The sequence below is a fragment of the Xiphias gladius genome, chromosome 1, assembly GCF_016859285.1.
Source record: "Xiphias gladius isolate SHS-SW01 ecotype Sanya breed wild chromosome 1, ASM1685928v1, whole genome shotgun sequence".
Taxonomy (NCBI): Eukaryota; Metazoa; Chordata; class Actinopteri; order Istiophoriformes; family Xiphiidae; genus Xiphias; species Xiphias gladius.
Window position 1 is genome coordinate 14,545,580 of NC_053400.1, and position 13,997 is coordinate 14,559,576.

At 39.9% G+C, this 13,997-nt stretch overlaps 1 protein-coding gene across 1 annotated transcript in view; it reads left to right on the plus strand.

The window, feature by feature from the left end:
• Positions 1-13,997, plus strand: part of ush2a (Usher syndrome 2A (autosomal recessive, mild)) — a 223,593-nt gene that overhangs the window by 156,442 nt on the left and 53,154 nt on the right. The window contains exons 63-66 of the mRNA XM_040127015.1: positions 1,687-1,910; positions 4,274-4,610; positions 7,206-7,403; positions 7,606-7,760. Coding sequence (XP_039982949.1) covers positions 1,687-1,910; positions 4,274-4,610; positions 7,206-7,403; positions 7,606-7,760 — 914 coding nt within the window. The remainder of the gene's footprint in view (positions 1-1,686; positions 1,911-4,273; positions 4,611-7,205; positions 7,404-7,605; positions 7,761-13,997) is intronic.

A 13,997-nucleotide genomic window follows, 5' to 3' on the forward strand; every position in this document is an offset into this window, starting at 1 on the left:
TATAAGGAGAAATTTAAATGAATTTGATGTAGCTATGAGAGAACTGGGTAGACCATGGTTTTGAAATAATGCTAATGCCTAAAATGCTCAAACAATGCTTAACATAATGCTTAAACGGTGATCATCATCATTACAATACACAAAATACTAAAATATACAAGAAAAAAATGTAAAGCATTTAAGGATGTATATGACTGAGGCAAAGCAGTGAAAACATTTAGTTACATAGTGTTAAAAATTGTAGGTGGGAGCACCGCAGTGGTTTAGGTATTAAGACAGCAACCAAAATACAAAAAACACAAAAAAGGCAAAGGACAGTTAAAAGTGAGAATGTACTTTATTTATTTGCTTTATTTGAAGCACCGGAAATTGAAAACAGAATAAAATAGTAAGCTTGACTCCTTTAACACCAATTAAGTTCCAGTCATGACCAAAATTGCAACTTTCTTTCACATGTAAATTACTTATAATTGAATTTATATTGTCAGTCCAGCCTAACACAGATGGCACAATTGTCAGGCACTGCCACCCATTTTTATGATTATTGCAAACATCCTTTTAAAAAAGTATATGCATGTGTCATTGGAGTCACTGGAGTCTGTGTTTTCTGAAAAGTTTTATCTAGACATCTAGCATTTGCATTCTACATTCACAACTAGCTTTTGCTAACAAAATTACAGTTCAATTAGAGTAGAGTAAATATATCCTAAGTCATTCAACTAGTACTGTACTCTATGCCCAATTATTGTTTAGCAGTTTAACAGAATAAGGTAGCAAACAAAGGTTCTCTAGACCAGAACATTATTTTCTCCACCAAGAATGAGTCTCCCTACCTCAAATCTGCAGGCAATAAAACAGTTTTAATTTTTCGGTCGTTCAAAGTGACTCAAGTTATTTGATTTTGAAATATGAAGTGATGGAGAACGTGAAGAAAAAAAAATTGCTTGAAATTTGATATTCACCTGCGAAACATTTTCAGGGGAAATGGAGATGATAGCATGTATTTTAAATGTCACCTTGCTGCTGAAGGTGAAGTGGTGGCAGACAGACATCACCTATCACTGTCAGAGATGGCAGCTCTCAGAAAAACACTCTTGCTCTCCCCCTGCACTCTTCTGATGGCATAGTCTGAATGTTACTGCTGTATAGAGAGTTGAACACAGGAGAGGAAAAGCAGAATGCAGGGGAGGAGGGAGAGGAGAATATATGTAAGTCGATAAGAGAAGATGTACACTAATATTCAGAGCAGCTTAAATGCTCTTTTTGCGCAGATGGGAACATAAAGATTGAAGAGAGGAGGGGACAGGCAATTTTTTCGAGACAACCCCAGTCCAGCATTGACTCAATATTTTTACAGTTTAGAGAGAAGAGTGTAAAAGAAGCGTAGGTGAAGGGAAAGGATTGGGGAATGAGGAGAGGTCATGGAGGGAGGGGGACAGGGGGGAAAGAAAGGAAACAAGGCAAGAAAAAGAGAGGCAGAATCAAAGGCTGAGTGGTATTAGAGGATGCCCGGTATGAATAAGCAGAGAAGCAGAGGATGATAAGTACAGGGGATGAGGAAAAGAATAGAAAGGCCAACAGTTAGCAGTGAAAGGTGTTCCATCGAAAATTGTTTCTTGCTACAGTAAGATTAAAAAGGAAAATGCATATAAAACAATAATATGTTGCATATTTTCTCGTCTTTAGGTTTTGTCTGCTGTGGTCAGGCGTATATAAACTCTTCAACTTCTCTTTGCTGTATGGGCAAAGATGGATATCCCACAATGCACCCTGCTGGCAATGCCACAGTAACACTGCAGTGCTGTGGGTCTAAGGTCATACATCAGGAAGAAGAATGCTGCAATGGGATTGGCTATGACCCTCAACGACACGTGTGTGCTGATCGACCAACACCTGGCATGTCAATACAGGTGTGTTTGTATTTGTATGCGTGATGTGTTCATCTGTATGTCTGTCTTTGTGTTTATTGTTCTGTATATGCTGGTAAATCAATGTCTTTTCTTTCACACACACATACATGTATTTAGGGGCGGTAACCAAATCCAGCACTGTTTTGGAGGCGCCATCAAACAGGTTATCGATTAAGATCGATTAGTTATCAGTCTGCAATATTCCTATCTTTGCAACAAGATTTAATACAATGTATAGTAAAACCCATTCATTAATTACAGATTAATGATTTTCTCACAAGTAGTCATCTGCTAAACGAGTTCCTTGAAGAAAAATAGGGCTACTTAATTTTGCAATAAATGGAATTAAAGTACACTCCATCTAAAACGGGTGTAAGTATTTAACACGTTACAATGTAGTGCACTCACACCAATATTATTCTCACATTCCAAACACAGCCATTATTAGTAATCAATATGTCAGCCAATCATAGGAGCAGCAAATAATGAAATATTTAAAGATTTCAATTGGTAAATTAGATGTGTAGAAACCAGGAGTGTCTATCAGATAGGATCATTCCACCACACATCATTAGCCAATCTGTGGGGACTATTGCACACTAAAACAAGCTTCTTCTATCGTGTTTGTTTGCACCTCCAACAAGTAATGTGAGGACACTGTGTCTAAAAGAATAGGTCCAGCACATCTTCGCTGCAGTTTAAAATTCCACTAGCAGTTTTTCAAAACAGGGCATCTTCTAGCGGTCTGTGCTTCAAGGAGCCATCTTTCCAGTATCTGTGGTGGTGTTGTTGCTCATTTTTTGGCTGCACCGCAACAGCAGGGCCAGCCCTATAAACGCGAATGTCTGTGACTGACTGACTGACTGACCGAGTGCGTGATCAAGTTACACCACTGGTCAATCAACTGCTGCAACTGAGTGCTGACGTCACACCATTGGCTGATGCTCTTTCAAAATTAATAGACGCAAACAATTCCTATTGCGTTATCAGGGTGATCAGGGGTCAGGCTTTCCCTCCGCAGGCACACCTCTGTATGTGTCTCATTCAACTGCCCGCGTGGCAGCTAACATAGATGTGAATGAGCTTCTAACTTTCTCTGTGAGTGATCATTTTAAAAGTAAATGTAGCCAAAACCTCAGCACAGCAGGTCTCTTTAACTCATGTGTATGGTGATTTTGTCAGACGGCGTTGCATTTATAAAATCAGGATTTTAGTGTTGCAGACCAGCAGCTTGGAAATGGCTTGGAAGTGACTGCTGGTTAACATGTAGTCTTAATGGGCTGCGTTTCAGTCACTATTTCATACTTGTTATGTTGTCTGACAAAAGAAACAGAAAAACATATAAATGAGAGCAGCTTTATTGGGAATTCAGCTGTATTAATCTACTGTATATGTGAGCACAGAGAGTAGGAGAGAAGCAAACAGATAAAGGGCGATCCAACCATATGCTAGGTTTTGAACTAGTCTTGTTGTGTTTTACAACTACAGTTGACACACTACACATTTGCAGCTTTTTTATGATCAGTCTGGAAACAAATACTTTGAGGCTGTATTTTACTCATTTTAATTACTGACTTATCTTTGTTGTGTATCTGTATTTCCTGCAGAGTGTATATTAGTGGTAGGAAAACTTTAGCATTTTCCTCTCTTTCTTTACAGAGGGGAACTGACATAAATAAACAAGATAACTAAATTTGCTATATGTACAGAAAGACAAGGCCAGTCACAATTGAAATGCATCTATTAATATGAAATTTGCATCAACTGACAATAAAAACAGGAATTAAATTCACAAGTGACTCCCACACCTCAGAAATGAAAGCCAGTAGACTACTTAAAAAAAGCAGGGATTACACATCTAACGGACATTGGCAACATTTCTTCCTCTATGTCTCCCTCTCTCTTCTTCTCTCTCTAAAATTCACACACACTGTCACATCAGGAGTTGGGGACTGGGCCATCTTCCATTCATCAAATGGGATCATGTGGTGGTTGTATGTTCCAAAGTCAGCATGAGAAAAGCACACACATACGCACATACACACACAGGGGACAAAGGGCAGGAACTCTCATTAGCTCTAATGATGTCATTAAGGACCATGCATACCACACACATACACACGGTCACGCACATATTTACATTATGCAAGTAAAGGTGTGTGTAATCATAGAGACTAATCCTTTAAAGAAAATAGATATTTTTAACCTAATAGTTTCACTTTCCCCCCTTTTTGTTTCTTGATCCCCTGACTTTGCTGTACAACTTTTCTCATACTGTATAACTTCTCTATCTTCCTTCCCCAACCCCTTTCTTTTTCTTTATTCTCTCTTTCTTTCTGTCTCTCCCTCCTTCCTCTGTCCAGCACCAGTGTTTGCAGGGCGCTGTGTGTCCTGTAGCTGCAGCATCCACAGCTTACTGCGGCTCCTGTGACCTCGATCCATCTATGACTGCCTGCACATGGGTCCTGTCTGCACACACCCACCCTGACACACCCTCCAAAATATACTCACCTTCCGCCGACACCACACGGGAAACTCTCACTGTGGGCCTGTCTACAGATGCAAACAGAAGTGATACATACAAAATGGCAGACATAAACAGTCACACACACACTGGGAGCATGCGATATGACGGAAACCTGTGCCTGTCGCATGAGGAGGTAGTGTACAGCGGAGATGCAAGCAGATATACCTATACAGGTAATTAGTGAGTTTGTGTGTGCGTGTGTATATTTGCATGTGTGTTCAGCGGGAAAACAGGCCGTAATTTTTCTTTCATTCATCCAGTGAATGTCACTTATGTAAGTGTCACTTTTCTGACCGTCTGTTTACCATCTTTTCAAAGCAAATTATCTGTTTTATCATTTATCTTTAAAACAATTTTAAATGTGGCATTAAGGGATTTTTGTATCCCTCAATCCCTCCTGTGGGCTACCTCTTCAAGTCCAGCCAGCTGCTGATTTTCTAATCACTGCTCCTCACTGTACTCTGCCTCAAACATTTAAGCCTGTTAGAATTTTTGGAAACTAAAGCTTTAGCTGCTTGTGAGTCAATTAGTGATCTGAGCAGCCAGGAAGATTAAACACCTGCTTCTTTCGAAATCCTCATTCCCAGAGTCTGTGGGGGGGGGGGTTTCTTTTCCACGTTTGTAGTTTCAAGTACCAAGTCAAGCTGACTGAGTGAACTCACACAAGTAGTTTCTTTCTTTTACATGCTGTTGTAGTTAAAATAGGATGCCAAAATTATTGCCTCAATTCAGCAGCATTGCCCTTCAGCTCATTCAATCTATCAATAATATTTTCAATCAAATATATTTCGAATTCAGTAATATTTTCTCTCTGCCTAATGAATTTGAATTTTAAACATATTGACCAGAATGTATTTGCGTCCCTGCCTCTGACCTTTGACTTTGCTGGAAATTCAGACTCTCACTTCAGTCCTCTCAGCCACGAACAATAACTAATGCAGAATATAGCCATCTGTGACACGCACTGCTCATAGAAATTGCAAGCCTGCAGAAACCAATTCTGCACTTACTCTAAATGTGTCAGCCGCTGCAATCAGCGGGCTTTAGAGACAGATGCCCTTCGCCACACTCACACACACACACCAAGGCAGCTGTTGCAGTGTACATTAATAGCTGTAACGTGGTAACTCTCCCCGTGCTGTACACTTGTGTGTCATTAAAACTTAGAGATTGGCGCTTAAATGCCATTTCAATGTTCTCTACTGTTTATCAGCCCAAAGGGAGTAGGAGTACGTGTGTTGGTGTTTGTAGGCGTCTGTGTCAGGATTTTCGGTCCTTCCACACATAATTTATCTGGGTAGTTACATCTGTTTAATCAAGACTAATTGTGGTTGTTGATGTTATGTGTGCGTATTGGTGGTTGTACACTTATAAGTACATGTGTTTGTGTCCATCTAGTTACTATTTAAATGTCCCCCAGTAGTGAATGTGGTTCTGTGTATGTGTTTCTTTCACTGTGTGTGTGTGTGTGTGTGTGTGTGTGTGTGTGTGTGTGTGTGTGTGTGTGTGTGTGTGTGTGTGTGTGTGTGTGTGTGTGTGTGTGTGTGTTTGTGCGTGGTGGTGGGGGGGGCATGGGGCGGTTAGGATAAGACTTTCTAGGCGATGCTGTGACACCATCTGGGCAGAGGCACATAAAGCTGTCGCCACCCACCATACACCAGATGTTTCTCATACACAAACACACACACACACAGACACACACACACACACACACACACCTATGCTATACTTCTCTGGGGAAAAAAAAAGGTAGATCACACAAAGATAGTGCCAAATTAGCAATGAGTGCTATAAATATATACTCTATTGTTCACACATAACTGATATTTATACTTTTTTGAATCACTTCTTAATCAAACAGAGAATGTCAGTTTTTGGGTGTGTATGAATGCAGACAAATTTAGTGTTTTATTTACATGCGTGTGTCACTGTGTGTGTTTTGCTGCTTTAGATATCACAGTAGTAAAGACAAGAGTCCCAGAATGGGGGTTAAAACATGGTCTCATTTACAGCAGTAGTCCCTTAATACTCCTAAAAATAATGCACATATGTGCGTAATTGTGTGCACATGCATCTGTATGTATATATGTTCCTGTATGTATACCTCAGCAGAAGGGTTGTAATAACCTGTCTCCCAGTGTTTCAGTCATAGCCTGACATCTAAAACTACACACCAGTGATATTGCATGTACTGTATTTGGGTTATGTTCATATAACATGTGTTTATTTTGGCAATACAACTCCCATAGCAACGATGGAACTATTGTTACTATATGTTACTTTGGATAAAGCGCAAGGCACAAATCCATTAGTTTGATGTCTGTCTTTAAATTTTTAATCTGCATGGTGAGGAGTACACAGTATATTCCAAATCCCTTAACTTCATTGTGCTGGAGCCATGTCACATACTAAGACAACTTATTCCCATTCACAAACATCATTCATTAAAATTATTATTAAATTTGGGCATTTCTATGAACCACAATAAATAGAGGTCTCTCTTCTATCAGTCCAACAGTTTTTAATTAAAATATTAGCTGTTTCAGATAGAACTTAAAACAATTTTACAACATGGTTATTTGAGTACTGGAATTACAGCTAATACTTCTGTTTGTGTTGAATTACAGTATCAATCCCACATAATCAGATATACTGCAGGTGTTGGTAATTGATGATATTCATTAACCAATGTATTGACATCTTATTGATAGATTATTGTTGATTATTTTCTTGAATCCCTTCCTCTGTCCTTCCTTACTCTTAAATAGACACTAACCTGGAGCCCTTCACCACCTATGAGTATAGAGTGAGGGGCTGGAACAGCTTTGGACGAGGCTCCAGTGATGTTACAATGGTGACCACCACTGAAGACAAACCATGGGGAGTGGCACCGCCCCGTTGGAGTTGCCGTGGTGAACGAGATGACATCATCCAGTTGCAATGGCAAGCACCTGCCAGGCCTAATGGTGTGTATATGAGTGTGTGCATGTGTGTATCACTAGTCTGTAGATGTAGTTCAGTTTAATTAACTTCACTAAAAGGGTATTTATGATTAATGTGGATGCAGATACTACATTGTCAAAGGACAAGATGTTTTAAATCTTGTAAATATTGAGAAAAATCTTACATTGATTTTCAAAAATTAAACAACTTTTTCCATTTTACCAGGGGACATCACCCACTATGTTATACTGCGGGATGGACGAGAGCGTTACCGTGGTGATGAAAACAGTTTTACTGATGTGGGTGGGATCAGGCCCTTCCAGGAATACAGCTACCAGTTGAGGGTCTGTAACCGGGCTGGTTGTACTGACAGTACACAGGTAAGACTTGTATGTTTGTGTCAGTGCCCTTAAAGATTTCCCGTGTCAAACTAAAATTTTCAGCTAAAATCATTAGCAGCATATGTGACTAACCTTATGCTTATCTGTCTCACAAATATGATGCCAGGTCTGCATCAGTATTGAAGTTTTTAGGGGAGTTTCAGGCGGTGCTGGGAGTTTGGAGCATTCAAAGCAAATGCACAGAACTGGGCTGGACTGCCTATTCATAAAGCTTGAAATCCCTGCAGCAGCTATTGAGAAAACAAATAAGTGACTGACACTGATAGCCAACACATGCTATGCTCCATCGGTATACTGTACTTATTTTGTACAAAGAGATGGTAAAATGATACTGATTCTACCTTTAATTGGAAAATGAATGTCTGTTCTGTTAATTCCAACTCGGTGCTAATCGATTGTCTCTGTCCTGCTGGCCTGGCCCTACATGTAGAGCTATCTTTCTTTCACACACCAACCGACCCACATTCACATACACTCACACTCACATAAACTTTCCAAAACATTACTCGGTTGTAGCACCCTATTCCATTAAGACATTATTCCCCTGTATGATTATCTAATGGCTCCTCTGAAGATGGACTGAGCTTCACTGAACTGAGCACCACTTTGTAGTTTAGTTCACTATTTTTAATTTTCAAGTGTAACACTTGAAGGAAAAGAAAGATATATTAAAAAAAAGTGTGTGCATGTGTATGCATGGTTGTGTGAAAGAGAAGTTAGAGAGAACATTGCTCCCTCCTTTAATTGCTATTTGCAATGAATGAAAGGAGAAAATACATATGTTGTTGTCAGTTTTGTTATGGCCAATGTCTTATCAGTGGGTTGTTTTTTTTTCTGTCAAGGAACAAAAATCAGCTTCTTCACCACTTGACCAAAATAATCAATAAATTTACCATAATAGTATGTTATTCTTATTCTGCTACACAGCTGTCTGAATACAAATGTGCAAACATAACTTTTCCTTTTCACCAGCAAGGAGAAATAGCTTGGACATGCAACTTCCTATTTCACACTGGGTAAATTTATGACAGCAACCTTCCAACATTGGTCTTTTGCCGTTGGCCACTCCTCTGATCCATTATTTGGTCAGTGGCCTTTCATCTAAATGCCCTTTTACCCTCTTGCAACAGCCGCCTCAGATGGTGATTTCTAAACACTGTTTGCATCATAATTCAGGTAGACAGTTGTGCAAGTGATATTTTACAAATTCTAAACCTGTCTGACCTTTGTTGCTAAGAAATTACAGTGTGTGATGTTTCCACACTCTGTGAACTCTGTACTGTTCCCGTGTCTGAACAAGTTGTTATTTAGCCTTGTTTCCGCTCTCCCCCTGTATGCAAGGCTCTGGATTTGCTGAGCCTAACTGATGTCTGTGATACCGTCCATAATAGCTTCACACAGAACTCCCTCCTGCTATCTTTCTGGCTGTAGCCGAGCTGATATCACCACAACAATTAATTTCTCGAGCTTAGAGGTGATGAAAGCTCACGTTGAAAACTGTCTTACTGGCTTTTTTTTAAAGTTAATTTAACATCTCATTATTTTGATGAGCATATTCTGACGTAAAGAGGAAGCCTGTAGCAGTGTCACTAGAGGGGTGACTGGATGATAGAGGCTGAGATGGAGGTAAAGTTGGTTGAACTAGTTGTTATGGGTAGATAAATAGATGATGGATGGTTTAATGTATACAATGAATGAATACTGGGGAGAATGATGGAATAGATGAAATAGGAGTGAATGGATTTAGGACACAGATAAAGGATGGAGTGGTAAATGGTCAGAGCGATACAGAGGGACAAAGAAAGATGAATAAAAACTCTTTTAGGTTTTCCCATTAGTGTGTATTTTGATATTCGGTTACTGTTTAAGAATTCATTTTTCTGTCCGTATAAATATATTACAGGTGATAGAGCATGTTGATTTGTGAAGAGAATTGCATTTCCATCCACTTTGTTAAAAGCATACTAATGTTATGTAGTTTATTAGATGGTGTTGATGTGAAGAGAATGAAGGAGACTCCGCTGACACCGTCTTGATTTGCATATGAGGGTTTATTACAAAGAAGTACAGCGTCAAATCAAGCATCTGCAGATCTGCTTGTGAGAGGGTGTGAAGCCAATGAACCACTCTGAAAATCAGTCTTGACCCCCGACTCTTAAATAAGGCAACTGTTTTCCTAAAAACTGTCAGTAACATATGGTTTCAGTCACAAAGCATTAACTTCCTTTTCCAAACTGTGAGGCACCCTCTGAGGACCTTTGACCCAGGGCCTCTATGTAAACACAGCTCTACATATGTAAACATACACCTCAGTAACTCTTGCTTTGTCAGTCACATTACTACAGCTGGCTCCGTCAAAAACGTCCTCACATAGCAGTGGACATCGTAATGATTAGGCTGCCACTTATAAGTAGCCAGTAGACTGTGTTTATGGTCATTACTCAGCCAGAGCAGGCTGACCCATGCAAAGAGTGGGGCCCAGGTAAAATGGGTAAACCTGTGAAAAATCCAATGCTATGGTGACCTGTCAATCACTAGACAACATAAGATAACCCATATCTCACACGTAACTTGTACATCTATTTAAAGCTTCATTAAAAGAAAGACTCGAGAACAAACTTTCAAAACACAGGCCAGTGTACCATATTGGCCTATCCAGGTAACAAGGCTGATGTGCAATCAATCAGTAACTTACTCATAGATCTCACACAAACACAGCAGTTGAGTATTCATTTAAACTTTGCTGTAGTTTCTGAAGAAAAAAGATCTTAAGATTTGGTTCTTCGGCTTGCCTGATGTGCAAACCTCTATAGCATTAGCTCATTTACTTTACACTGAGCAGTGTAGACTAGGTAGTGCACTGCCTGAGCTTGTTTGCTGTAAACATCTGATTCAAGTTTTACGTGGGGAGTTGTTAAGAACCAAAAAAAGAGCTGAAATTATCTTAAAGCTGCAGTTTAGAGAAGAATTAGCTGATGATTCTCAGTGTGGTCTGCGGTGGGAATAGTTATCAACATATTTTAGTAATTCATTATTTTTTTTCTTTTTGTCTGTTGTTTGATTTTATTTGTTTATGTGAATATGCGATTGTAAAATGGCAGAAAACATAACAGGACGGTTGTTTAGTGTATTTTGTAACAAGTCTAGTAGTTAATAGTTGCATTAGGAGCTGATAGACTGATCCTGTGAAGCTCTGACATTTGATCTACATTGACCGTTAATATATTAATGACTGCGTTTACATTTTGCATAAATAAAGCCAACTTTACCTCTCAAACAAAGAAATTCTCAAAATGTTATTAGCGTAACATAATCTTAGCTGTTGTTAGCTAGCATGTTTTTGGCTAATGGTGATTACAGAGGTGTATGCTTTGTTAATCGCTAAGGTGAGGTAGCTGAACAGCATTGTTTTTGATATGTTAGTATGCTACTTAGCTGAGCATGGTAGCAGACGCTGATTGGTGGCTCTTTAGTGGGTTGAGCAGCATGCTGTTGGTGATAGCGACATGCTCATAAATTTGACATAATGGTACTTGGTTATTGTTAGCTAGCATCTTGTTTGCTGATGACGTAGGCAAAAGTGAATATAACTTGCTACAGAGACCTGCATTGAGTGTGTGGGTGCAGGTAAAGAGGAGGGTGGTTCGGGGAGGCTGGAAAACACTGTTGAGCCTTCTTGCTGTTGTGGGCCCAACTCAAGAAAACTCCAGTTATTGGGAAGGCACCCACCTGATGAGCCTAGACATGCCTGCACTCTCACACTCACATGCAAATTCATATTGACTTATAGACAGGTGAAGGGACATTGTACATTAGTGGCTGTTGGTAAGACTAGTGTAACCAGATAGACAGTGATGGTGGTTGGACAACTGAGCAAGCCATTGCATTCAACAAATTGCTGATAACCACTGTAGTTCAGCCTAAGTAGATACCATGTAGGTATAAGGCTAGGCTATACCACCAAATATCTGCTCAGCACTTAGGTTAGAAGAGGATTCATGGATGCCTTAAAGATGTGCTGGGTTAGAGAATCTTGTGGAAACTTTCTGATATAACTAGTAACTATTTGTAACACTACTTAAGCTAGATAAACAGGGATGATGGCAGTATTACTGAGTGGACCATGGCATTCACATGTAATTCCCTATCAAGCCAATGGGGCCAGCCACACTGGGTTAGCCTAAGCAGATACAATGTAGTTATAAGGCCTGGGTCAAGCTGCCGAGCATCTGCTCTTTTACTTGGGTGAGAGTAGAAGTTAAAGGCAGCTTAAAGGTACGTTAGTTCGGGGCTAGAGAATGATGGCACAACCTGATTCCCACCGCAGGGTCATACATTATTTAACATTGATACTGTGCTACCGTAGGAATGCTCACCCAACTTTTGGCACATTTTACTGTGTATTGAAAGTTGTCTATAGAAGCCAATCCCTAGATCAGCCTGGCTGGAAATTTCCTCCATTTAGCTGAGAAGTACATGACCAACAGGAGAACTACTGTATAAATGCACATACCCTCATAAAGCCATACACAGTTACACCACAAACTCAATCTTTGTCTTCCGTGTTCTCTCTGTCTACCTCCCTTTCTCACATATGTTCACTCAAACAAGCACACACACTCCCAGCAGAGGGTGGAAGGGGAGTGAGTTGGAATTAGTTTGTACACCAGTGAAAATTGGCCAAACAGTCCCAATTATGGGATAACTTGGGCTAACCTAATACACCACTGCAATTACCTGGCATCAGCCCCTTCACATATACACACACAGGCACGAACCAACAAACACAGGCACACACAGACACACACCTGCTGTGACAACAGAAGGTGCTGATCTAATACGGTTGGTCACTTAGAGAGGGAGGAACAGCGATTGGTCCTCCTCTGTCTTCGCATCCCTTTGTGCTGTTCTTTCTACTATTTCTCTCCTGTCATTCCTCTGATCTTAACGCCACATTCTCCAGTTTCTCCCAACTGTTGTCTCTTTTCCTTTCTTAACCTCTCTCATCCACCCTTTCCTTTGAATACAGAAAGAAGGGTTGGATGAAGACTATCCAAGTGAGGCATGCTTTCATGTATGCAGCTTTTTTATTATATGCGTGAAAGGTAATAACTCTAAATTGTGTTTTTCTGAGCTATTAATGTTTCTGCCCATGTCATATTTAGATATTATATATTACATATTTAGTCTACCCTGTCAAACTATAAGATGCATGGATCAGTCATTTTAAATCCAACACGATTAAAAACAGATAGGTAGCATCACTAGTGCATTAGTTGCACCCCAAAAATGAACCTGGATTACACGGGTGCATCTATCTCATTAGTGCCCACATTTTACTGTAACGTCCCTGCATTCATGTGCTGCTCAACACTGGGTCCTTATTTCTGTAAGTCAGAGTTAAGTTGTCCACCAAAGCACTTTAAGTTAAGTTTACTTAGGTGGTTATATGGCTTTTATGTTGTTTACATTTGAGCAGAAAATCTTGACAGGCATCTGAGTTGACAGCACACTGAAGCACTCAATGATTGATACTATACTGCCCCTTCATTTTCCTTATCTTCTTCTTCTCTGCCTCTTTTGCTGTTGCTTCTCCTCCACCTCTTTGTGTTTGTGTGTGTATACCTGCATGTACCTGTGTGTGTTTATGTGTGTGTGCATGTATGTGTGTCTCCTTAGTTGTAGTAGCAGTGTTCTAATTGCATAGCACTGTGTGGGACAGGTGGGGGAAGTGCTAGTGACAGTCTGTTAAGGCAGGATATCCCTGTTGCCATTAGCAGCAGATTGCCTTGTGATTCTGTGGTCTCCACATTCACCCAGCGTTCACAGGGGCCCACAGACACTACACTAGGAATTTACAATAAGATGGTCAGTCACAACACTGTACGAAAAAGCAGTAATTTTTTTGTATGGCCTCAGTGTGGCGGGGGATTGCTTGTTGCTTTGTTATGTTTTCAACAGGATTCTTTGTCATGCAGAAAATGCTAAAGCAATGGAGTAGGTCAGTTAAGGCAGGGTATCCATTTTGCCATCAGAATGGGTGACAGAAAAGCATTCTGGAGAGATAATCCTAAAAACTGGAAACAACAAACTGTTAATGTCAAGTATTCTCACACTGGTATACTGCTCTTGTTAAAATTGCCAGTCATATGGTAATAGTACAACAGTTCAGTATGTTGGTCAAATACAAAAGCTCATTATAGTATGTATATAGTA